Source organism: Podarcis liolepis (genome assembly GCF_965112155.1).
Source record: "Podarcis liolepis genome assembly, chromosome: 13".
NCBI lineage: Eukaryota > Metazoa > Chordata > Lepidosauria > Squamata > Lacertidae > Podarcis > Podarcis liolepis.
In genome coordinates, this window is record NC_139573.1 from 12,821,632 (window position 1) to 12,847,071 (window position 25,440).

Genomic DNA, 25,440 nt, shown 5'->3' on the forward strand with positions numbered 1-25,440 from the left:
TTGGCTAGCTACCAGGAAGGATACCAACTTACAACTTTATTCCGCAAAGCTGAAGAAAAGCACACCACCTTTTTCAGTTGGCAATACAAGATGGGGAAAATGTTGACTACTCTATGGAACTGGAAGCTTCTGTCTGCTTTCTGAACCTCCTTCTTTTGTCAACAGCCTGATTTAGAAATTCTGCCCAGTTTCATGCCATGTATAGAAGTAGAAACTATGCAAAACTTTTCTTCTTTTATGCCAGTGTCTTCCTTACTTTAAGGCCTCCTTGACTTGATGGCCTCTTCTTGATGGCCATTAAATAAGAGGCTGCCCTATACCAAGCCAGAACATTGGTTCATCAGACTCTGTACCGTCTACACTAACTGGTAATGGCTCTCCATTGTTTCAGATGGGGATCCTTCATAGCCCAGCTTTGAGATAAAGGTGTTGGGACCAATGACATTGTGCACCCCTCCCTCTAAGTCTCTTGTTATTACAAATAATTTGCTATAAAAAAACTTTTTATGCAATATTATAAAACTTTTTTCTTGTTCCACCAAGTCTGATCATTTATCTATCTATCTGTCATCTGCACAAGGTTTCCCAAACCTGGTATTCTCCGGATGTTTTGGACTTAAACAGCCATCATTCCTAATCATCAGCCATTCTGGCTGAGGCTGATGGGAGTTGGATTCCAAAACACCATTGGGGAAGGCTCTCTACACGATACTGGCAGTAGCAATCCATGGTTCCAGACAAGAACCCAGCTGTAACTGGAAATACCAGGGACTGAACCTGCGACCTTGTGTATGCAAAACATGAAGTACTATCTTTCCCTTCTTTGCCCAACAGACCACTAATTGGATTTCAAGGCTGAACAGAGAATTGATATGACATGTGAATTCCAGACGTAAAAATCAATCCCTCTCAGCCCTTGGATAACATCCAAGCCAACATGCAGGATGGCAACACTCATCCTTTCTTCTTCCAAGACACTCTTTGTAGCAATTTGGCCACTGCCCCATGGACATCCTTGTTCCTCAAGGTATAAATGATAGGGTTGAGAAGTGGGGTGACCACAATGTAGAAAAAAGCAATTTTCTTGTCACTGTCTGGAGTTGTCCCCGACCTGGGTCTCATATACATAGAAATAACAGTGCCGTAGAACAAGGTGACCACTGCCAGGTGGGAAGCACATGTAGAGAAAGCTTTGCTCCGACCTGCAGCTGACTTCATTTGTAACACAGAAGACAGAATGAGTCCGTAAGAGGTCAGGATAACAGAAAGGGGCACTAGAAGGATAATCACAGCTGCTCCAAAAACGACAGCCTCCGTAACACGGGTGTCAGCACATGCAAGTTTCAACACTACTGGCATCTCGCAAAAGAAGTGATTAATGAGGTTGGGGCCACAGAAGGGGAAGCGAAGAGTGCAGGCCACATTCATCAGGGAGAGCAGGAAGCCACCTGCCCAGGAGCCTGAGGAAAGCTGCAACTGGTGCCACTTATCCATGGCAACAGCGTAGACCAAGGGCTGGCAGATGGCCACATAGCGGTCATAAGCCATGGCACCAAGCAGAAGAGCTTCGGTGCTCCCCAGGGACAGCCCAAGGTACATCTGGGTCACACAACGGGCAAAGGAGATAGCTCCATTCCCAGACAAGAGATGAGCTAACATCTGGGGCACAGTGCAGGTGACATAACATATCTCCAGGCCAGAGAGTTGAGTCAGGAAGAAGTACATAGGTGTATGGAGGCGGGGGTCGGCCAGCACCAGCGTGATGATAACCAGGTTCCCCAAAAAGGTAAATGAGTAGAATATGAGGATGACCACAAAGAGGAGAATCTGTGTCTTGCGGTGGTTGGAGAGCCCCACCAAGATGAACTCTGTGACGGAGGTGAGGTTCTCAAATTCCATTCTAGCCTCCTCCCTGTAGAGAAAGGGCAAATGTAAGAGACCAGGCACAATGGGACAACCATAGACTATCATCTCTCCCACAAACAGAAGGAAGGTTCTAATATGCTTTTAAATAATATGTTTTATCATTGATGTTCTGTAATGTGTTTTTAATGTTGTACACTGCCTTGGGATCCTTGGGATAAAGGGTGGTATATAATTTGAAACTGAAACAACAACAACAACAACATAGCAGGTGAATGCTCTTAGTTGTGAGGACCACCCCCCATTTGACTCTCAAATATTCTTAGGTATTATTCTTTTGCATGATGATTTAGATAGTTTAAGCTCTGTGCACCAAGGTACCATGTAATACAATTTGGACCATGATGCTGATTATGTGAAGAGAAAGATTTAGACTGCAATCCCAACCCCACTTACCTTGGAGTAATTCCCACTTTATTCTGTAGAGCTTGCATCTGAGTAGGCATAGCTAGCATTGCTCCTTTTATTATTTCAGTTGAAACATTTCGGATAAACAAAAATACATAATAACAAACAAGACACCTATAACAAAACTTGACTGTACACTTAGTTTCAGCGCTGCTTTTAAATGCACATGAAGAATGGGGGGAGATATTGAAGATAAAGAAACAGCAATAGGTCAACAAAGATGATGTATAGATTTTAAGTTACAGACCAAAAATGTTTAGATACAATATCAGTCCATAATGGACAGTGGAGATCTGGAGGAAGGACTGCTGCCTGTTTTCGCAGGGAGAAAAAACCTGAAAAATGGGAACCAAATAACTGGGAATTGTTTTAGATTTAACCCCTCTAAGCTGCCTACTATGTTCCATGGCACAGAGTGCATTTATCAGCTTCAGCTGGTGGCCCAGCTGTGTCCCTATCTGGGATAGGTGATAGCCTAACTTCTACCATCTATGCTCTGGTAACCTCTAGGTTAGATTACTGCAACATGTTATATGTGGGGCTGCCTCTGAAGATGGGTTGGAAACTTTAGATGGTGCAGAATTCAGCAGCCAGTGCTCACATGGGCAAGACTTATTCAGCATATAACGCCAATGCAAACATGTGTCTTTTTTGGGGGGGTGTATTTCCTTTCTTTTTTTCCACTGTGAGGTGTGAGTAGCCACTTAACAGTTTCTATTTGGGGGGGGGGCTCCAGATTTAGGTAATCCAATTCCTGTTTTCATCTGTCCCTGGTTTCTTCCTTTCTAAAGCTGAACTCTGTTGTGCTTATCTTAGAGTAGATCTACCTAAGATTGCGCTTCATAGCCTACTCATTCATATATATGTATATGGTGTGTGTGTGTGTGTGTGTGTGTGTGTGTGTGTGTGTGTGTGGGCACACACACACAAGCTGATTCAGTGGCTTGGAAGAAAAAGGGTGTTATCACCACTCTCATAATGTGCTGCCTGAGCACACTTTCCCTAGTGGTGGGGCTTCGACTACTAAAGTACCGGGACAAGCATTAGCACATACAGTGGTGCCCCGCAAGATGAATGCCTCGCAAGACGGAAAACTCACTAGATGAAAGAGTTTTCCGTTTTGGAGGTGCTTCGCAAAACGAATTTCCTATGGGCTTGCTTCGCAAGACGACAATGTCTTGCGAGTTCCTGCTGGTTTTTTCCCTCCCCCCCTTTTTCTAAGCTGCTAAGCCGCTTATCAGCTGATCCGATCAGCAGATAAGCCGCTAAAAGCCGCTAAAAGCCGCTAATAGCGCTAATAGCGCTAATCCGCTAATCCGTCAATGGGCTTGCTTCGCAAGACGAAAAAACCGCTAGACGAAGAGAATCACAGAACGGATTCTTTTCATCTTGCGAGGCACCACTGTATACTGTACGTCTCTGTGGGTTTTATTTAATTTCATGGCTACATTGTCCCCTTTATAGTTCTCAGATTCCGAAGAGCCTTTACTCCCATGCCTGGGTCTATCTGGAGGGCCACAGGTTCCCCAACAATTGTGTCCTGAATTTTACTTCTAGAAATATGGCAACCCTACCACAACAGTCATCTAGTCCAACCCCTGACCTATCATGAAATGCTGGGGGAAAAACCTGTTCCAAAGCATTTGGCAAACTGTACCTCCAACTCAACAATTCTACCAAGTGTTCAGCTTACCTTCCTTTGTCCTCAGCCAGTCTGCACCTGCCTGCCTGCCTACTTACAACTAGCCTAGCGGATTGCACCACCTGTCAGCTTCTTCCTTGAATGCAGAAGAGAGAAGGGTGGAACAAAACTGGAATTAGTTGGCTCTGCCTGCCATTGGCCCTGGCTCCATATACCTGGCTCCATATACCATTGGCCTCCCTACCTTTTGCCCTAAGAGTCTTAATGGGCACCAATCACCAGTTTCTCACATGGAAAAAGAGAAGTCAGAACAAAACAGGAATATGAGAAAATTCCAAAGTTAATTTACTTGAGATTTGCACTGAGGCAAGTTGTCTCTAACACAAGAAGTGAAAATAAGTGAAAATTGAGAAACTGAATAGAAGGATATATTTTTAGAACCCTCCTGAAGGTGAAAACAAAAGGGAAGATGAAAAGTTGCATGTCCAAACAAAACATACACCCCCTTTCATTCAGCACTAATTGAAAGTAACAAGCTTTCAAGGTGGAAAATATTAACAATAGTGACATACCAAAGAAGCATAGAATTGCAGAGTTAGAACGGACCACGAAAGTCTAACCCCCTGAAATGCAGGAATCTCAACTAGATCATATAAAACAGACTAGAATCATAGAATTCTGAAGCAGATAGTACTGCCAAGCAGGTAAATTTCATCTTAAACAGTGAAATGAGTTCCTTTTCTCCCCTCCAATTACAGAATATAATCTTACCTTCATGCTATTCCCAGATGTTCCTGATGTGGTGAGTTTATATTAAGTCATGCAACAGCTGGCTGAGTTAGGGTCAAGCTTCTAACACAACATATAGAAGGTTCACAAAGATGGATATTGCAGTGTCAATGAGCTATTGGTGGAGGTCTTCTCTGTGCTGCTTTGAAATGGATGTCTGTGGCACAATCGTGGTGGCCATACTTCTCATGGCTAATCCCTCCATTAGGAGGAGGCAGGGAAAATCTAGATTTTACTAGCTTTAAAGTGGCAAGAACTGTCTGAAGATACTCTGATCTTTAAGTGCACTGGGAGTCACACCAAAGAAACATATGTAGCACATACGTACATCAGGGATGCTGCTGACCCTTAGCTTGTTGTCTGTTAGAGTCTCCGCTGGGAAGAGGTTGGAAGGAAATCGTGATGCCCAGATTTTTAAAGTAAAGTCCCTGAACTCTAGAGTTGGGAGAAAAACTGCTTTGTATCAGGTTAGATCACTGGTCCATCAAATAACTGTGGTGTTGCAAATTTGATTGAAGCATCTTCTACTGCCCTACCTGTGAGGTGTCTGCTCAAGTCTAGCATTGGCTATCTCGACTGGCAGCCAATCTCCAGACAGATGACCTATTGCCACTTAAAGGAGATGCTAGGGATCTGAGACCTGCAAGGTGTGTGCCTTTCCGCTACACTCCTGCTTTCCAATCCATTTGGACAGGTGCTCCCCCAGCCAAATTTTTTAATGCTTTAAATGGGAGAATGAACATCATCTGGCTTGTTCAACTCCCTGTTCTAAGTGTTAGGTGGTGGCTGTTGTTGCTCTTTCCCCTTGAACGCATCAAGAGACTGAAGATTCGGTATGATAATGAGGACTGTGAGTCTACTCCACAGAGACTCCTCAGATTCCTTTGGAGATTTCTTCAGGATTTGTAATAGTCCCTTCTCTCTTGGGCTGCAAGCAGTTAAAATACAAAAATGGAAGAAGGCTCTTTGAAACAGGTAACAAAGATGGTGGAAATAAAAAAAGGCAATAATTTACATTTTTTTAGCCTACAGGTGAGGTTGTGTACATTCCAAAGCAGGAAAGCGTTTGAGAAGGGATCATTGTTTTTAAGCAAATTATGTTGCATGCATACTGAAAAGTATTCACAGTGCATTTCCTATGTTTTTCATATACAGAAATATTTAATAATTTCTTAGCAAATAGGGGAGGAGCATGAAGAGGAATAAATACATTATCCATAAGGATTCTCCTTCTAATCAGGCAGAATCTTCAGCCTCATTTTCATACTTTTCATCTCTTTTGAACTATCAACTACCCAGTGAGGTAGATTAAGCTAAGAGTTAGGGCCTCACCAGATATCATTTTATGTCACATCCATGATGATTTACGTTCATGAGGTTATTGGAGTGATCACATATGTCCCACTTTCAATACCATTTGTGCCTGCCAAACTTTTATAACAGCCACACTTTCCATTCTGATCAGTGCACAACCCTTAACTTCCAGTCAGCAACTATAATATTTTATGCCTGGCTTGATTTCCCCCACTGATGTGGATATGAAGTATGAAACCAAATCCTAGTTGTGTGAAAGGGTAGTGACCCTTTAAGCCTGGCAAAAAACACAGAAAACCACACCTGTCAATGTGAAGAAGTTTATTAAGTTCCAAAAGGGAATTGGGAGAATTCCCAATTCTTTAAGAATATAAAGAAAACAATTTACTTCATGTCTACCTATCCTATTGCAGTGCCTTACAAATAGGCTACTGGTCTCCTCGCAAGAAACAAAAGCAGCATCGCGTGTCGGATGAAGGTTGAGGGACAAGTGGCAGTGTTGGCAGCAGTCCATCTTTTAAGGGTTCTTGACCCAGGTAGGCTCTGATTGACAGGCAGCATTTAAAGGACTGCCACATCCATCAAGGAGACGTTTTGCAGAAAGCCTTACCAAACCTGGTGCTCTCCAATTCCCTTACCATTGGATAAGTTGATAGAACATATCTATGTTTTGGACTCCAAAACTTCGGAAGCGTGGTAGATTGGGGAAGGCTGCTCTAAGCCATACTGGCAGTAGCTCTCAAGGGTTCCAGCTGTGACTGGAAATACCCGGGGTTGAACTTGTGTGTTGAAAACATGAGCTACTGCCACTGTGCTAATATCCTTCCCTTCTTTGCCCAACACTTCCCAAAGAGCAGAGGTTGGAGTATGCTATCATCCCAGAAAAGGTCCCCAACTTGGGATATAAGCCATCATACCTGAGGCCACTATCTGGAATTCAAGGCTGAACAGAGGTTTGATACGTTGTTTTAATGCAACACTTAAGAATCAGACCAAAGCATCCCTTGAATAACATTGAAGCTAAATAAGCAGAACATCAACAGCCATACTGTTTTCTTCCAAGACCCTCTTTTCAGCATTTTGGCCACTACCCCATGGACATCCTTGTTTCTCAGGGTGTAAATGATTGGGTTGAGAAGTGATGGCAATTTTCTTCTCATGATTTGGAGTTGTCCCTGACCAGGATCTCATATACATAAAGATTGGCCATTGGACTGACCCAGTATAAGCCAAATCCCATTCCCCATCTCATTCTGCTGGATATACAGATCCATCCTTAGATTGTGTCATCAGTTCTGCCCCAGCTGTAATTAAGGTCTATTTGAGTCTTTCCATTCCTATCTACTCCTCTGGGATGAGAGCTGGATCTGGCAAACGGAGGCAGTGGTACAAATTTCAATTCCAAATTTTCTGACAATCAAATGCAATGGCAATAAGATGGTTTTACTGGTTTACCCGACAGCTTCCCCATTTTGCAAATAGTCCCATGTGCCCCAAAAGGCAACTGGCAGCTCCTAGTCAACATGACCACTTAAGCAAGGTGGTGACACTCATTTGTGTTTCAGACCCCATCTTTGCAGAACCTTTGCTGCTGCCCTATGGACATCCTTGTTCCTAAGGGTGTAAATGATAGGATTGAGCAGGGGGCTGACCACAATATAAAACACTGCAATTTTCTTGTCAAAATCAGAGGCTGTGCCCAACCCAGGTCTCATGTACATAGTGATGACAGTGCCATAAAACACGGTGACAACCATCAAATGAGAGGTGCATGTTGAGAAGGCCTTTTGCCTGCCAGAGCTTGACTGCATTTTCAGTACAGCGGACAAAATGAGCCCATATGAGGTCAAAATAACTGAAAGAGGGCCCAGGAGGATGATAGCAGCTGTCATGAAAACTACAAACTCAGTGATGTGAGTGTTGGCACATGCAAGTTTCAGCACCACAGGTAGCTCACAGATGAAGTGGTTGACACGATTGGGGCCACAGAAAAGGTGGCTGAAAGTGCAGCCCACATTGATTGTTGCAAGAAGGATGCCTACCAGCCAGGAAACTGAAGCCAGTTGCAGTTGGCGCCACCTGCCCATGAGGATGGCATAAAGCAAGGGGTGGCAAATGGCCAAGTAACGGTCATAGGCCATGGCACCTAGCAAAACACATTCAGTGCCACCCAGGGTCAATACCAGGTGCATCTGGAGTGCACAACATGTTAAAGAAATGGCACCATTTCTGGTCAGGAGGTTAAACAGCATCTGGGGCAAGGTGCTGGTGACATAACATATCTCCACCCCTGCAAGGTGAGTCAGGAAGAAGTACATGGGTGTGTGGAGGTGAGAGTCAGTCCGAACAAGCATGATGATCACCAGGTTCCCCGCAATGGTAAGCAAATATATGTTGAGGACGACCACAAAGAGCAAAATCTGGGTCTTGCGGTGGCTGGTGAGTCCCACCAAGATGAATTCAGTAATAGAAGTGAGGTTCTCAGCCTCCATTCTGGCTTCTCCCCCTACATTGATGGATAGAGAGAATAAGCAAAGAGAAGTTAGGATGAATGCAGTCATTTTCTTAAAAAAACAAAACCAAACCAGAGATGGTGTAGTTTTTTTCTCCCAACACATACTTGGTTTCACCAGGAACCAACAGTATTCATCCCCACTATCAACCTGAGCCTGTACTAGTTTAAAGAACAGGTGCAATTTCTGGAAACAGATACTATTGTGAGACTATGTAATGGACTTATACAGTGGTACCTTGGGTCTCAAACTTGATCTGTTCCGGAAGTCCATTCCAAAACCAAAGCATTCCAAAACCAAGGAGCGCTTTCCCAAAGAAAGTAATGCAAAATGGATTAATCAGTTCCAGATTTTTAAAAACAATCCCTAAAACAGCAATTTAACATGAATTTTACTGTCAAACGATCCATAAAATGAAAGACAGTATTGTACATAGATGATAAAAATTAAAAAAAAAAAATATTACCTGCACTGATGATAGTCATTGTTTGGATGGGTGGTTTTTTTAAATCCATTTCCACAGTCACACAATCAATCAACCAGTAGCTTGTAGCTTAACTGGGTTTCACACAGTCACAAAAACAAATTAACTGAAAAAGTCTCAAAGGCAAAACTGCAAAATAAATAGCAAAAACAAAAGCGCCAAACCTAATCCATTCCGAAAGTCAGTTTGACTTCTGACATGTTCGAAAACCAAAGCGCAGCTTCTGATTGGTGCAGTTCCCCCGAAACAATAGCTGACAGCCGCATTGGATGTTCGGCTTCTGAAAAACATTCGAAAACCGGAACACTTAATTCCGGGTTTTTGGTGTTTGAGAACCAAGGTACCACTGTAACGACCACTTTATATTGGAAACTTTCTTATTGAAAGTCTGTAATATTTTTATTAATCCAGCTTCCACCCAGAACACACCACAAAATCCATTGTCTACAGGTAAGTCCTGCAATACAACAGCATCCATCCTGACCCTTCAGACAGAGGTTCACAACAGGATTTACACCAGACATTTCTTAGACAGCAGTACCAACCTAAGAACATGAAAAACAAATTAAAAAGAAAGACTGAAATAATCAGTCTGCTATAAGAGAGACCTACAGTGGTACCTCGGGTTACAGACGCTTCAGGTTACAGATGCAAAAAGCATGTTGTTCTTGTTCTTCTTGTGCCTCCGTGGGTGAAGTCAAACTGCTGGAGAATCACAGCGCCTTCTGTGGCTGGTAACTCACAATTGCTGCTTCCGGCATTGTTTTTCTGTGTTAGCAGCACCAAAGGGACCTCCTGGGGCACAAGCCTAGGCAGTGTGTATGGAAGTCCTGGGCTGCCCTGACTAGAAGACCCCCCATTTTCTTGGCCTTGTTCATGTGGTCCAAAGGAAGCAGAGCAATACATTTATCACCAGCTAGGCTGCAGGAGTTGCCAGAAGGAGGCATACAAGGCACCTGGTCATCCAGCCGTCTTATGGACTCTACTCCAAATTTCTGCAGACTTTACTCCTTAGCCTTTACTTCTCTCAAAGATTTACTCCTGCAGTCTTTCTCATGAATGAGAAAGGCAGTGGCAGTTTAGATCAGAGTTTTCATTCCCCTAGATCAGTGTTCCCCAACCCCCGGACCGCGGCCCGGTGCCGATCCGTGGATCAATCGGCACTGGGCCGCCCGAGGAACTTCAAATCATTTCACTGTGGCGGGCAGCCGAGGCGCAGAGCATTGCGCCCTCTCAAGCCCGCCCATTGTGTGACAATAGCGAATGAAAATTCGCTATTGTTACACTGATGCTCCTCCTGGCCAATCAGGGAGCGGGTCCTCCCGCTTCCTGATTGGCCGAAAGGCAAACCTCACACCATTGGCCGAGGAGGAGGCGCCACGGGAGGATTGAGGACTCGAGGTCGGAGACGCGGGGACTGAAGAGAAGCTGCCGTGAGGTAAGTGCACGGAGGGGGGGACTCAGCTCAAAACAAGCGGGCCACGGAAAAATTATCAAACATTTACCGGTCCGCGGTGATAAAAAGGTTGGGGAGCACTGCCCTAGATGAGCTGCCTTCCCAGACTGACAAGCCCCATCTGCCCCTTCTTTGCCTCTGCTGCAATTGCAGTGTTTTCTTGACCATTGGACCCACAATTGGTCTTGTATGTTCAATCCACCAGAGCCTGTCTTCAAGTGCAGGGGAAGCTCCTAATGCACCGAGGCTATGAGACCCATCGGCTATCCTCATCTGTTATAGCCAGCCAGTTGAATCCATTCCTGGGTTGTAGCCACTGTCACAGATGGGAACTGAGTGCAGGGTGGAGACCAAAGGTAGACAAACTACCCCAGAAGGAACACGACGTGTCCCCCCACCTCCCCTAACACCCCATGCACCCTAAAAGCATGTGACAGTCCACATTTCCAATGAGTTCCATAGTCTATAAGACTGAGATGGAAAGAAATGGCTTTCTGCTGAATTGGATGAGTAGGCAATCTAGCCTAGCAATCTTTCCATCTTTGGCTAGTAACAGCTGTCCATGACCTCAGGTAGATGTCTTTTTATTACCGGAGATCCTTTAATGCCAGATGCATTGGACATGCAAAACATGTGCTCTTACACTTAAGCTACCTGTATAGGGCTCCGCCAACTAATTTTTGATGATCTCCATGGTTAGACAAAACCACCTGCTCCATCTGCCTATATTTATGGTATCAGAAGATGAACACCATCCTTGCTTCCCCCCCCCCTGCAATTTATCAAAGGTCTGAGGTCCCAGTGAAAAAATAAATATGTTTATTTTACTCTGCAGATACTCTGCAGATTCTGCAATCCCCTTGGTGGTTTCCTGTGGATCATTAACAGCTTGTTGTTTCTTGGGCCTTCTGGGTCCCAGAGCAATTAACACAGCAAAATGCGGAGGGGGAAAACATTCTTCAAACTTTTCAACACAGAAAGTTGTGATGAAGAATGTAACACACAATTCATTCATCCGTTGATCTGTATGCTACTTTCCTGCAAAATTGTGCCTAAAGCAGATCAGTAAGTATAACCATTCATATTAGGAATGCATAGGGAAAATCATAATATCAATAAGTATGAAAACAAAATGAATTCATACAGTATTATATGAAACAGTACAATGCAAACAAAACAACAGAAATATGCTAACCTAATTTAGCAATTCAAAAGCAAATATGAAAGAGAATAATGCCTAATATAAATAAAATAGTAATATATGAGTCTGGGAGGGAGGGGTCCACCATTCCAAAAATACATTCTGCAGAGAGTCACCACAAATTACTTACCTGCGTGCAGTGGTAGCCACACCCCTCACTTTTAGGAGCCATCTTCCCAGCTTTCCCCTGGATCTCCTCTCACAATCACTTTCCCCGCCCATACCTGTTCATGAGCCATGTTTGTGCACTATTCATGTGTACAGCAATTTGGGAGTCACTCAGGAGCAGAGCTGCACATTCAGCCCTGCAACTAACATTACTGGTTGAACTACAACTTCTATCACCCCTAGCTAGCAAGGCCAGTGCTCAGGGATGATGGGAGTTGTAGTCCAACAACATCTGGGGACCCACAGGTTGAGAACCGCTGCCCTAGAGCTTCCTGCAAAAATCCAGCTTCTCCTGAAGCAACAGATGGAGAGAACTCAATCAATTATGGGGGAAAGAATACAGATATGGTGTTGAGTTTCCACACCTTTTAGTTGTGAAGTCCTTTGGGCACACATAAAAATACACCAAACAAAAGCATAACTTGGACCTGTTGTGTGTTCAGACCTTTAAACCTTCCCCTTAAATAAATTCAGACAAGACTCAAATTTTGGTTTGGTTTTTGGCAGAATTTTTGCCACAACTTTATTGATTACAGCACATGAGTGGTTACATAGGCTCTGGTTCAACTAGCTCCCTGCACAGTTGCAGGTAGCGCTGACCCAGGGCAGCAGCATAGATCAGCCTAGGGTGAACACCTGGATAAGCCGAAAGCCAGGAACAGGCTATCTCCACCACCCAGATGTCCCCCTGGACTCAGGCACGGGCACAACCCCCTCTCAGGAGTTAACCAAACCATCAAGTCCCTGGAACAGAATAACCTTCACATAGGGATGGCGAGAGCATTCTCCCATCCCTATCACCTGAACCAGAGCCTATCCACCACACGAGCACCGCGCTCACCACCAACCACTCACACCTGCAACCAATCCCCGCTGACATGGATCTCAGCCACAAATCATTCCCAGTTACAGACAGATGAACACCATCAATCCTGTTACAGATAGGTAGCCGTGTTGGTCTGCCATAGTCAAAATAAAAAAATTCCTTCCAGTAGCACCTTAAAGACCAAGAGATTCCACATCCATAGTAGCTAGTATAGTACTGTTGGGAAGATTATTTAAAGATTGTATTTTCCTCAGAAAATCTGTGGTGTCACGTACATAGCTGGGAGCACTGATGGCATATGGTTTCAGAACAGAGTCCATATAACCGGAGACACCCACTTTTCCTGTAAGACCTATTGCAGTCGTTAAGAGTCGTCAACAGGCTCATCTCAGCTATCTGCCAATCACCCATTCCCACCACCCTTCTGAGTAATACCCCTCCCCACCTTCTCACTATATAGAAGGATCTGGCAACTTCTGTTTCAGTGTATCTGAAGAAGTGTGCATGCACACGAAAGCTCATACGAAGAACTAACTTAGTTGGTCTTTAAGGTGCTACTGGAAGGAATTTTTTTATTTTGAACATCAATCCTGTAAAGGGATGCATCACAGAAGGTAATGCCCTGGTGACGGATCACCGTCCCACCCAAGGCCAGAACCTTCTTGACCACAGCGCTCTGGAAGCGCCTCCTGGCCCTCTCAGTGGCAGCTGAGCATCGGCTACCACACCACACACGTCGCTTCAGCAACTGCGACCAAAAAGTTTTGAGTCCAGCAAGAGCTGCCTTCAACTCTTCCAAGTCCTCCTGCATGCGGGTCCGCAGGCTCAAGCGGGAGCTTCCGGCAAATTGTTCTCACCCAGCTGCACCACCGTCGTGAATTTATTTAGGGGGGAGATCTCTGGGTCTGAGCATGCAAAAGGTGGGTTTTCCTCAAGAAAGCCAATAGCTCCCTGGAGGGCCTCATCCATTGCCCAATGCTGTAGTCTAGTCTTCTGCTGTACTACCTTGTCTTATGAACATCTTACCTACTTTCCCCCCAACCACATCCTGAAATCTGCCTCCTTTGCTGATTCCCCTACTTCACTCCGCTGAACCACAAGACTGAAGTCAGCTTGTTAACTCTTTTGCTAGTCTGTGTCAAAGATTCAGTTTTAATGGGTGGCAGGTAGATGCAACTCACACAACATTCACCTGTAGCTAGAAAAATATTCAATGTTTGATACAGGAGACGAGTGGCTAAATAAAGTATGTGACCAATTGACCAATATGATTCAAGTGAGAGAAGGCAGACAGGATTATGATCAGTTTATTGTATATTGGGGTAGTAAGGTGCAGGAAAATATAAATCCATATGCATTGCTGGGAGGCTTTGAGATTGCATGCTACACTCAATTTAGTGAACTTCATTGGAAAACGAATGATAACAGTATTTTTCCCCACTCTTTTTTCCTCCCCTCCCCCCACCTTATTTTATTTGGATCTTTCCTAATATATTATGTTGTGTTATTGTTGTATAATATCAAAAACATTAAATATTCTTGTATTATGCAATATAACACCTTGTATTCTTTGGAGGAAAGTCAGGATACAAATATAATAAAAAAAAGTTATATAAACAAGACATCAATTCCATAAAACATATTTTGTTGCACTGTGCAAAATAGGAGCAAGCCAGGGCTGAACTGATACTACCCTTGCTGGTACCTTTCCTGGGAAAATCAGAGGCTCACTATGTCAGGTTCCTACTGGAAGACCGGACAAATGCTAGAACATTAGCAGTGGCAAAATTTTTATCGGTGGTTGCAAGAACCAATGATCCCTATTATTCTGGACAAAATGCTTGTTTAACCTGGAGGTAGGCTGTATGAATTGTGTATTGCTTTGTAACGATTTGTTGGTTCTCTGGACCGTAATAAAGATTGTTGTTGTTGTTGTTTTAGAACTCTCTTGCCTGTTCGTGAACCAGAAGCAGCTCCTCATCATGGAATTTGCTGCCGTCAGTGGAATTTGTTGCCAAGGAGTGTGGTGGAGTCTCCTACTTTGGAGGTCTTTAAGCAGAGGCTTGACAACCATATGTCAGGAGTGCTTTGATGGTGTTTCCTGCTTGGCAGGGGGTTGGACTCGATGGCCCTTGTGGTCTCTTCCAACTCTATGATTCTATGGACAAAGAAGTAAGTTCATGACCCAACAGACAATGCAAAAAATCATGAAGTCTGAGCAACATTTGCACATTACTCACACAAGTAGGCAACTCTCAACTCTTTTTCAAAATGGCCAGTCTTCTCAGTGCCTTGGCTGTTGCACCATGAATATCCTTGTTCCGCAGAGTATAAATGATAGGATTAAGCAAAGGGGTGACCACAATGTAAAAGACAGCAATTTTCTTGTCACGATCAGAAGTTGAACCCGACCGTGGAATCATGTACATAGAGATGACGGTGCTATAGAACAAGGTGACCACGATCAGGTGGGAGCCACATGTGGAGAGGGCCTTGTGCAGTCCAGTGGTGGATCTCATTTGCAATACTGAGGAGAGAACAAGCCCATAGGATATAAGGATAATCGTCAAAGGAATTAATAGCAATACTACTGATGCCAAGAATATGAAAGCCTCCGTGAGGTGTGTGTCAGCACATGAAAGTTTCAGCACCACCGGCAGCTCACAAAAGAAGTGGTTGATGTGGTTGGCATGGCAGAAGGGGAGACCAAGGGCGCTCCCCATGTTTATCGAAGCAAGGAGGAAGCCACCTGCCCAACAGAGCGAGGCAAGCAGGACTTGACGCCCCCAGCCCATGATACTGACATATAATAGAGGACAGCAGATAGCTAAGCAGCGGTCATAGGCCATGGCACTGAGAAGAAGACATTCAGTCCCACCCAGGGCCAATGTGATGTACATCTGTGTCATACAGCATGTGAAGGAGATGGCACCAATGCCAGACAGGAGGTGAGCCAACATCTGGGGCAACGTGGTGGTGACATAACAGATCTCCAGGCCCGAAAGGTTTGTCAGGAAGAAGTACATGGGTGTGTGGAGGGAAGAGTCGGCCCACACAAGCATAATGATCACCAGGTTCCCCATAATGGTGAGGGAGTAGATGATGAAGATGACCACAAAGAGTAGAATCTGTGTCCTTCGGTCATTGGTGAATCCCATCAATATAAAATATTTGACAGAGGTCAAGTTCTCATCACCTATTCTGACCTCTTCCCTGCAGAGAAAGGGAAACAGTGAAAGAGCAGCGGCACACTCAGGAAATGGGGCATGTCTCAAACAAGCTATGTTCCACTCATCGCAATATCAGATTGACCCCAGAACAAGCTAATCCAAGAGTGCAAGTGCACATTTGTCTCATTCCAAACTGATGAAAAGCTTCCCACAGGGCATGAATAGAGAGATATTCACTCCATTTGTGTGTCACTTTCAAATAAGAAAGGCTACCAGGTAACATACACTGCTTATCATTGAGTCATACAGGCCATAGTTGGCAAATATAGTTCAAACCATGGTGTCACATCAGAGTTTTTGTGGTTTATATTTTGATTTTGTCCTGTGAATTGCCCTGAGACCTCCAGGTATAGGGCAGTATATAAATTCATTAAAAAAAAAATCATAGGTGCCAACTCCTAGGGGCCGAGGCCCATTCGGCTCCCCCAATAAAATATTTGAGGGGACTGGGACCCCCTAAGTCAGTCATAGGCAAACTCGGTCCTCCAGATGTTTTGGGACTACAACTCCCATCATCCCTGACCACTGGTCGTGTTAGCTAGGGATGATGAGAGTTGTAGTCCCAAAACATCTGGAGGGCCAAGTTTGCCTTTGCCTGCCCTAAGTTGATGGGCATTACCATTCAAATAGTCTGTATATATCATGTCATGTGATGAATTATGAAGGGTGGAGCTTACCTACCCTACCCAATATTTTATTCCAGTTTACACCCCTGGAGATCATAGTTTACTGGGATAAAATAGATTTTTTAAGGGAGACCACCATTGTATGAATGTAGCCCTTCTTCACAATATCCATTAAAACAAGAAAATAGTCTACATTCACACACACACACACACACACACACGTGCGCGCGCGTGCACACACACACACACACACATCCCATTTCCAAATTGAAGAACATGATCTTACCACTGTTCTTCTCTTTGTTGTTTTTCAGCAACCCCCAAATAGTTATCCATGTCACTGGTATGTGCAACTGTAAATAATAGCTGAGGGGGTTCCAGTCAGCTGCCTTAACGTGAGACGTTGAACAATCAAAGGAATTGTCAGTAATCTCAAGGAGGAACTTGCTGCCTCTCTCCTAAAGGTGCTTCTGCTGAGGGAGGGCAGCTCTGTGCTGCTTGGAAAGACTGCCTGTTGCAGGGCACTCAGTAGTCTAATGCCTTGGGGTTTACTTGCAGTTTGCTTCTGCTAACCTTTCTGAAATCAAATTGGTTGTGGGGGAAATTGATCAACACATGGCCCAGCCAATCAGTGCTGTGCCTCCCTGCTCTAAGCAAGTGGGGCAGGTTGGTCTAGGGCTGACACAAGGTCCAAACAATCAATGCTATGAACATCTAGATTCATCTCAAACAGGAAAATGCATGTTTTCCCTGCCTCCCATCCTAAAGAAAAAGTTATATGTATGTTCACAGGTCATCAGGTGGTTGCCCTTCTCTGTCCTATGAACTGGGATCCTTTAACTGGAGATGGACCACAGATAGACCACAGAAAAAGTCTTGCTCTCCTTCCGATATGCTTCTTCAAGTACCTGGCAAGATGCTTGATGATCCTCCAACCTAGTTTTAATGCCTACCAAAGTGGGGTTCAACACAACCTGGCTTGCTCAACTGCCTATTCCTAACGTTAGAAAATTGGACAGCACACCAGTATTTGTATTCTCCCTATGACTTTTTGCATCCTTTTTCCCTTGTTTGCTATTCATTATGATAACGAGGACAGTGCAGCTACTCCACAGGGACTCCCTTGGTGCCTTTCTTCTCTTCAGCCATTAATAGGTGTTTATTTCCTGAACCTCATGGGGCTTCATGTTCTTAACATACCACAGATATGGAAGAATTAGTCTATGCTGGCTTTGAATCAGAATTGTATATATTGTAATAAAAACAAATAAGCACATTTCACATTCTGTTATCTGAATGTATGCGAACTGAGCATATTTGAATTCGTCTCTGTGGGTTTCATGTTTTCCTTAGCATTTAGGGCGCATGGTATGCTCCTGGGAAGTTGCCTTATACTGAGTCAGATTATTGGTCCAACTAGCTCAGTGTCACCTATGCTGAGTAGCAACTGCTCTCCAGAATTTCAGAAAGGGGACATTTTCAGAGATTTTTAGTTTGCAGGTTGCCATCCAGATTTGGCTCTGGGGTGAACTGGAATGGGTGCACACCAGACCAGGCCCAGTCCAGATTTATCAATTATGCTGTGCCCACTTACAATTCCCAAGCAGCTGGTATCCAGAGGAACAGTGACTCTGACAATGGAGATGTAATACATACATTGATATCCTTATCCTCTATGAATCTGCCCAATCCTCCTTTAAAACCATTGTGGGAGCATGTTCCATTATGAGTTGCTGCTGCCAGATATAACTCCCTGTCGGCCTTGCAAGCATTTGTGCCAGACAGGGATGGCATGAGTACCTGATCTGCCTTTGCATTCACCCAATTCTAATTTAGGAGGGTCCAGATTTCCTCCTAAAGCATCTGTGAAGGTAGATTCTGCCACTGTGTAAGCATTCTTCAACCCAATCCCCCTAAAGGTAAAGGTAAAGGCACCCCTGACAGTTAAGTCCAGTCATGAATGACTCTGGGGTTGCAGCGCTCATCTCGCTTTACAGGCTGAGGGAGCCGGTGTTTGTCCACAGGCAGTTTTTCCAGGTCATGTGGCCAGCATGACTAAGTGAAACCAGAGCAGCGCATGGAAATGCCATTTACCTTCCCACTGGAGTGGTACCTATTTATCTACTTGCACTTTGACGTGCTTTCAAACTGCTAGGTTGGCAGGAGCTGGGACTGGGCAATGGGAGCTCACTCCGTTGCAGGGATTCGAACCGCCAACCTTCTGATCGGCAAGACTCAGTGGTTTAGACCACAGCTCCACCTGCATCCCTCAATCTCCCCAGATACCTTCAGAAATATGACATTCTCCTTGTCAGTGCTGCTCTCCAAAAACAAATCTTTTATTAATATTCTGAGCTATTTCTGTCCTCTATAAATTCCCTTTCTATGCAAGCACTTATAGTTGAAATTCTCCCTTTGGGAGGGTCAAACTATTTTCTTAAGCTCCATCCACAATGTCCTATCTGGCATGGCATCTGTGACTAATATTGTCCTTTTCCAGGTAAAACTTTAAGAGGACCTTTTATGTATCAAACCTTTCGTTCAATGGTTGATGTAGCATCTTAGATTATCCCAGAATCATGTACCATGTTGAGGGGGGGTGTCTATGGTCACCCTCCATATCCGCACACATAATATTTAGGGTTTAGCGAAGAGTCTCAGTCTCTCATTTTTAGCCAATGTATTTCTTTACTTAAGCCAATATAGTTCAGTGTTACAGAAGAGGGGGGAAATAAGGTTAATCAGTCACATACAGAATATATCACCTGACAAGGGAATACAAAAATAAGGCAATATTATCAAGTGTATTCAATTTTAGAGTTGAAGCAAATATATTTAATTACCTGGGAATAAAAGCGTGAGGTTATTTTTTTAAGAGAAGACTGAGTTGGTACCAAAAGGGAGCAATGTCTATACCTCATCTCTCCTTTGAAGAGACAAAAGTTAAGATACACACCTAAATTCAATTGCTAACTTCACCACTGTGAAGGGAAGGTGTAGCTTGGCCCTAAAATCCTTGAATTTCTTCAGGTGCTGCTGGTAAGATCGCCTGGTGCCCTAAACACACTATGGCAGAAGTGATGGCATACTGGGATGTCAAATTCCAAAGTTCCACAGAACACACAGAATCCACTGGGTTCCAGCTCCGAGAATAGCTCCATCAGGAACCAAGAGTGGGCATCAGCAATGCAATTCTGCAGGCCTGGGATGTGATGGGTCACAAACAAGATATTAAAGCATGCCTTAATAACTCTCCAAACCTGTACTTTGTAGGCATAGGACATGTAGAAGTGTGTGTAAGACCTGAGTGGGTATAGCATTGCAAATGAAATCTGAAAACAGCCCTCTATCTTGGCTACTGTACCTTGGCTTTGGTGTTCCAATAAAAAGAAAATTATTTTCGTTGTGGGGGGGGGGAGAAAAATATTGAAGTCAGAAGGAGGATCTGGTAGGAATTCCCAGCATCCCTGTCTCCCTTCCAGGAGGATTTGGTGCTCAGATCTCCTCAGCAGCAGTGTTGGCTCCAGAAAAGAGAGACATTATCAAGATAGATAGATAATACTTTATTCGGCTATAAGCCCACCAGGTAAAACCAATCGGTAAATAAAATAGCATTTTACATTCTAAAATATCAACTAAAATATTTCAGCGCATAATCTCGTTCACATTACATACAGTCTCTAGATGTACCATATTGTGGACGTTATCAAGATTTGGCTGTGAACAATGACCCATGAAAGGACTAGCAAGTCGAGGAGCTGGCACTGAGGACAGAAGCTGTTCGGTTCTCCTTGCTTTTTCCTGGCCTAAGAGTTCCATGCTGTCTAGAGTTTTCTTGGGTTGGTCCTTTAGGGCATGGGAAGACAATATGGTGCTCTGCAGAGGACGCTGAGTTGTTCTGAATGGGGAATGAAAGAACCATCTATGCCACCTTGACTTCTTTGGAGGAAAAATTTGGCATAAAATAAATAAATCAATGGCATAAACTTGCTCTACAACTTTCTTAGAAGTTCCTGCTCCAGAAACAGCTCCTGGTCATTGACAAAGAGACAGCTCCATGTCCCAGGAGATATGTATCTCCTGTGCCAAAACCTGATGCTCAAGCAACATTTCCATATTATTCATACTAGTAGGCAATGATCAACTCTTTTGCTTAATGTCCAGTCTTTGCAACACCTTGGCTATTGCATCATGGATATCCTTGTTCCGAAGAGTATAAATGATAGGGTTGAGCAGAGGGGTGACTACAAGGTAGAAAATGGCAATTTTCTTGTCACGATCAGAAGTTGAACCCGACCGGGGAATCAAGTACATAGAGATGACAGTGCCATAGAACAAGGTGACCACAATCAGATGGGAGCCACATGTGGAGAAGGCCTTGCGCCATCCAGCAGTTGACCTCATTTTCAATACTGAGGAGATAACAAACCCATAGGAGGTCATGATAATTGAAAGAGGAAGTAGGACCCCAAGTGAAGCTGCCAAAAAGATGGCGGCCTCTGTAATGTAGGTGTCAGTGCATGAAAGTTTAATCACCATTGCCATCTCACAGATGAAGTGGTCAACATGGTTTGGGCCACAGAAGTAGAGAGAAGTGGCACTGCCAACCATTAGAGACCCAAGGAGGAAGCCACCAACCCAAGTGACTGAAGCAAGCAGAAATTGTCGCCACCAGCCCATGACACTAGTATATATTAGAGGATGACAGATAGCTAGGTAGCGATCATAGGCCATTACACCTAGAAGAAGGCATTCACAGGATCCGAGGGACAATGTGATGTACATCTGTGCCATACAACGGGTGAAGGAGGTGGCTCCATTGCCAGACATGAGGCTTGCCATCGTTTGGGGCAAGGTTGTGGTGACATAGCAGATCTCTAGGCCTGCTAAGTTGCTCAAGAAGAAGTACATTGGTATGTGAAGTGAAGACTCAACCCACACAAGCAAGATGATCAACAGGTTCCCCAAAATGGTCAGGGAGTATATGATGAGGACTACCACAAAGAGAAGAATCTGTGTCCTTCGATCACTGGAGAATCCCACCAATATGAACTCTTTCACAAAAGTGACGTTTTCTTCCCCCATCCTTATCTCCTTCCTGCAGAGAAAGGGCGACAGGGGAGACCAGAGAAATTATCTGAGAACCATAAGTATAGCCTTGTTTGGGGCCCTACAAGACTGGGGTCAAACCATGAACCAACCATGAGCCTCAATTTCATTTTATAAAATATCTCAGCAAGTGTCTTTAGTTTCCCATTAATTGAAATTTCCTTTCACTACTGCGTGTCTTTCAGTTATTGTGATTGTGAGAACAGCTTGTTTATTCTTTATTTAACAATCTATTGAAGTATAGATAATTTTTTGTTTTAATTTTTTTTGTAAACCATTTTGGGTTTTCTTACAATAAATGCTGTATAAATTTATATAAAAGTATATATTTCTTGATGTTCATGGTTTTATTTACTTATTTATGTTAGAGCAGGCATCCCCAATGTTTTGGGATTACAATTCCCATCATCCCTGACCACTGGTCCGGTTAGCTAGGGATGATGGGAGTTGTAGTCCCAAAACATGTGGAGGGCTGAGTTTGGGGGGTGCCTGTGTTACAGGAATCATAGTGCTGGGACACCATCTTGTTTAATGACATCAATACCCCGCTGATACGTTGACTTTAGTTCTGTGCATTCGTTTTTTTGTGTGTGGTATATGGTTGCAAGAACTGCCCTGGGATTTATTTATTTTATATTTTTATGAAAAGAACTGTGCAAATGAGATGATAAAGAAACACATGAGGGTTTTATTTTCTCTGAGGGTCTATTTAGGCTATGTGGAAGAGTATGAGTGGAAAGAAAATGGTTCCTCATTCATAGTAGTGGTGATTTGGTCTAATAAGGTAGAAGGCAGGGGAACCAGGAATAGGAGACCAACTGATTCTAGTTTTGTCCCCAACCTCCTCTTAGAGAAGTTCTACAAGAACAACATTAAGACTAACCAAGGGGGAGGAAAAATAAAACAATAGAAATACTCAACTAACTGACCAGTCTTCGTGGCTGCTGTTCTCCCAAACACAGCATAAATGAATTTCAGAGTGATGCCTTTGAGAAATTTAAAAAAGAAAGAAAAAAGAAAGAGGAACCCCTTTAAAGAAGAAACTACAGACCCAAAACTACATACAATTCTCTGCATACAGCAGAGTAACTTTTCAAGAATGGATAGTGCCAACAAACATTAGGGGTTTCCTCCCCACCCCACCACCAACTGACTTACAAATTACTCAATATTATCTGACCTTTGTATGCTGCACAGGGTTCACCAGCAGCTGTTAAGAAATTTCTCTTCTTGCAGCAGTGTTTTCTTAAGGCATATGAAAGCTGAATAGTTTTCTCTTGAGGGCTGCAAAAAAAAAAAAAAAAGCCGGCAGGGAAGTTCACTGTAATACTGGTGACTTCATAGGAAAGCTGCATGCAGCTTCTCGTTTCCCTCGCAGAGGCTGCATGAAGACGAACAAAGAAACGAGAGCCAGTGAAAGGATTCTTGCTTTGGAGTTAGATCTGCCTCTCTCTGCCTTCTCTCTTTTACAGATGATACCCAGTTCTACCTCTCCTTTAAAACAGAACCAATGAATGTCCTATGTGAGTGTCTGTAGGCGGTTGGAGGATGAATGGTGGTTAATGGGCTTTGAAGACACTCAAACTCAGGACGCAAGGGAGAAACATGCCAAAAGGAAGGTACACTTGGCAAATCCACACGCTGATCAACTCCCACCCAGAAACCAATGTCCCCACTGTGGAAGGACATATGGATCCAGAATTGGCCTCCACAGTCACTTACGGACTCATCGTTAAAACCGTGTTTATGGAAGACAATCTTACTCAGCTGGGGCTGCATGCAGACGAACGAGAGCCAGAGAAAGGGCTCTTGCTTTGGACTAAGATCTGCCTCTCCCTGCCTTCTCTCTTTTACAGAAACACAGATTCTGGAACGGCAGCTGCTTGCATCTCTTCTCTGATATACTTCCAATAGTCTTCTCTCTATGCACACAAGTGCTTGTTATGGTTATCTGAGTAAATGTTCATTGAGCACTTTAGCAATAAAGATTCCCCCCACCTCTCATTTGCACATTTACATTGTCTTGGGGAAGTGGAGAAATGTGGGGAACATGAGGTGGCTTACTAGCCAGCTCAAGGGCCTGGCCAATCAGTCATTCGGCCCTGCAAAAATCCAGCTTCTCCTGAGGCAAGAGATTGAGACAGCTTAATCAATTATGGAGGAAAGAATATATATATGGTCAGTGCTTTTCTTGGGTGCTGCCCCAACAAGTCTTCCAAAATGAGGGTTAATCACAGCCTAGCTTATTCCACTACCTAACTCTTCTCAGGTTTAAAACAGAGACAGCAGTGGCGAATGATTTCTCCCTGCCATTTTACAAAGGCATGGTGATTCATTAAGTTAATAAAGACTGTGAGTCTCCCACACTGGATCTGCTCCAATTTCTTTTGTCTCTCTGGCCCCTCAGCTCATTAACAATTCTTTACCTTTGCCTTCAGCCACTTGGGCCTGAAACTTTTGACATAGCGATTAACAAGACACAAGGGAAAGATTTTCCAAGAAATGAATGGAATGGAGTATTCTAGTAACCTAGCTATGGCATGTGCTCTACTAGAATACTCCATTCCACCTAATCTTTTCTCTCCTGCCACCAAACAATACTCAGTAGTCTGTGAAAACTGAGCATGCTCTCTCCATGTCAGGTTCCTTTAGGGTTTATATCCCCCCCCCCCTCCCCAGTTTCCCTTCCACACAAAAAAGATGTAGATTCCTGCAAGAGCTGGATTTTCCGCAAGCTGCTCAATAGCTCCCTCATGTTCATGGGAGGCAACATTTTGCGTAAATAATTACAGTGGTACCTCGGGTTAAGTACTTAATTCGTTCCGGAGATCCGTTCCTAACCTGAAACTGTTCTTAACCTGAAGCACCACTTTAGCAAATGAGGTTTCCCGCTGCTGCCGTGCAGCTGGAGCACGATTTCTGTTCTCATCCTGAAGCAAAGTTCTTAACCCGAGGTAATATTTCTGGGTTAGCGGAGTCTGTAACCTGAAGCGTCTGTAACCCGAGGTACAACTGTATTGGCATTCATACCCAAAACACTGGTAATGTAGAAAATGATACTGCACCCACCATCAGAGGTGAACAAAGTAGGTATAGAACTGCAAATGTGGTTTGAAAACAACCCTATATCAGGATTCCATATTATGTGTTGATTTTAAAAGACTTATTTGCAGCTTTCTTGCAAAATATCAGTTGTGTACAGCAATATAAAGCAAGGAGGAGGATGCATCACACTTTAAGGATGCATTCCAGTCTGGGCAAGGAAGTATAGGAGGGTGCAGAGTAGGGCCAGTGAAGGAGGAGGCCTTGGGAAATTAGCCTGTGAGCTGGTGAAGTAGGCCTGCAGGTGCCTGAGTGGGGTCTGGGGAGCTCACTGCATCCCACTGCGTCGCTCAAGCCTGTGTCTGCCAACTTGAAAGGCAGAGCGGGTACGACCTGGGAATGTGTCCCTCCCATGGACGAGCTTCTGTCTCTGGCATGATTTGTGGTTGGTTGCTCCATAATTTGGACAATTGGCATTAATCAAGAGGCGCTCCTGAACCAACATATGCAAATAGGCTGCAATCAGTCAGCTGTCGAAAGGACTGGGCTTGGCTCCTTGAAGGTATCTGAATGTTTTCCTTGAAGCTTGAGAATCCTTACAACAGATAGGAAAGGAAGGGGAAGGACAAGGTGCTTTGTGTTTTATGCTTTCTTATGGTTTTCAGATGGCTTCCTTTTTTCCTGTCCTCTCCTGTTATTCTGTTTCTTA

The 25,440-nt window shown here is 43.9% G+C and overlaps 4 protein-coding genes across 4 annotated transcripts; all 4 read right to left on the reverse strand.

The window, feature by feature from the left end:
• Positions 1 to 680: 680 nt before the first annotated feature.
• LOC310691416 (putative olfactory receptor 2B3) lies at positions 681 to 2,394 on the reverse strand. The gene is made up of 2 exons (XM_083471192.1): positions 2,320 to 2,394; positions 681 to 1,912 (listed from the first exon to the last, which is right to left on the reverse strand). Exons 1-2 carry the CDS (start codon positions 2,376 to 2,378, stop codon positions 955 to 957), a joined length of 1,017 nt encoding a protein of 338 aa, XP_083327318.1. The 5' UTR covers positions 2,379 to 2,394; the 3' UTR covers positions 681 to 954.
• Positions 2,395 to 6,894: 4,500 nt separating this feature from the next.
• Positions 6,895 to 9,073, reverse strand: LOC310691522 (olfactory receptor 5A2-like). The gene is made up of 2 exons (XM_083471371.1): positions 9,056 to 9,073; positions 6,895 to 8,582 (listed from the first exon to the last, which is right to left on the reverse strand). The coding sequence occupies exon 2, from the start codon at positions 8,566 to 8,568 to the stop codon at positions 7,627 to 7,629; it is 942 nt and encodes a 313-aa protein (XP_083327497.1). The 5' UTR covers positions 8,569 to 8,582; positions 9,056 to 9,073; the 3' UTR covers positions 6,895 to 7,626.
• A 5,879-nt stretch (positions 9,074 to 14,952) lies between these two features.
• Positions 14,953 to 15,959, reverse strand: LOC310692459 (olfactory receptor 2J3-like). The gene has a single exon (XM_083473403.1). It carries the CDS (start codon positions 15,880 to 15,882, stop codon positions 14,980 to 14,982), a length of 903 nt encoding a protein of 300 aa, XP_083329529.1. The 5' UTR covers positions 15,883 to 15,959; the 3' UTR covers positions 14,953 to 14,979.
• A 4,761-nt stretch (positions 15,960 to 20,720) lies between these two features.
• On the reverse strand, positions 20,721 to 21,665 carry LOC310691520 (olfactory receptor 2J3-like; the record flags this gene model as incomplete). The annotated part of the gene is made up of 1 exon (XM_083471369.1): positions 20,721 to 21,665. One exon carries the CDS (start codon positions 21,663 to 21,665, stop codon positions 20,721 to 20,723), a length of 945 nt encoding a protein of 314 aa, XP_083327495.1.
• Positions 21,666 to 25,440: the final 3,775 nt, after the last annotated feature.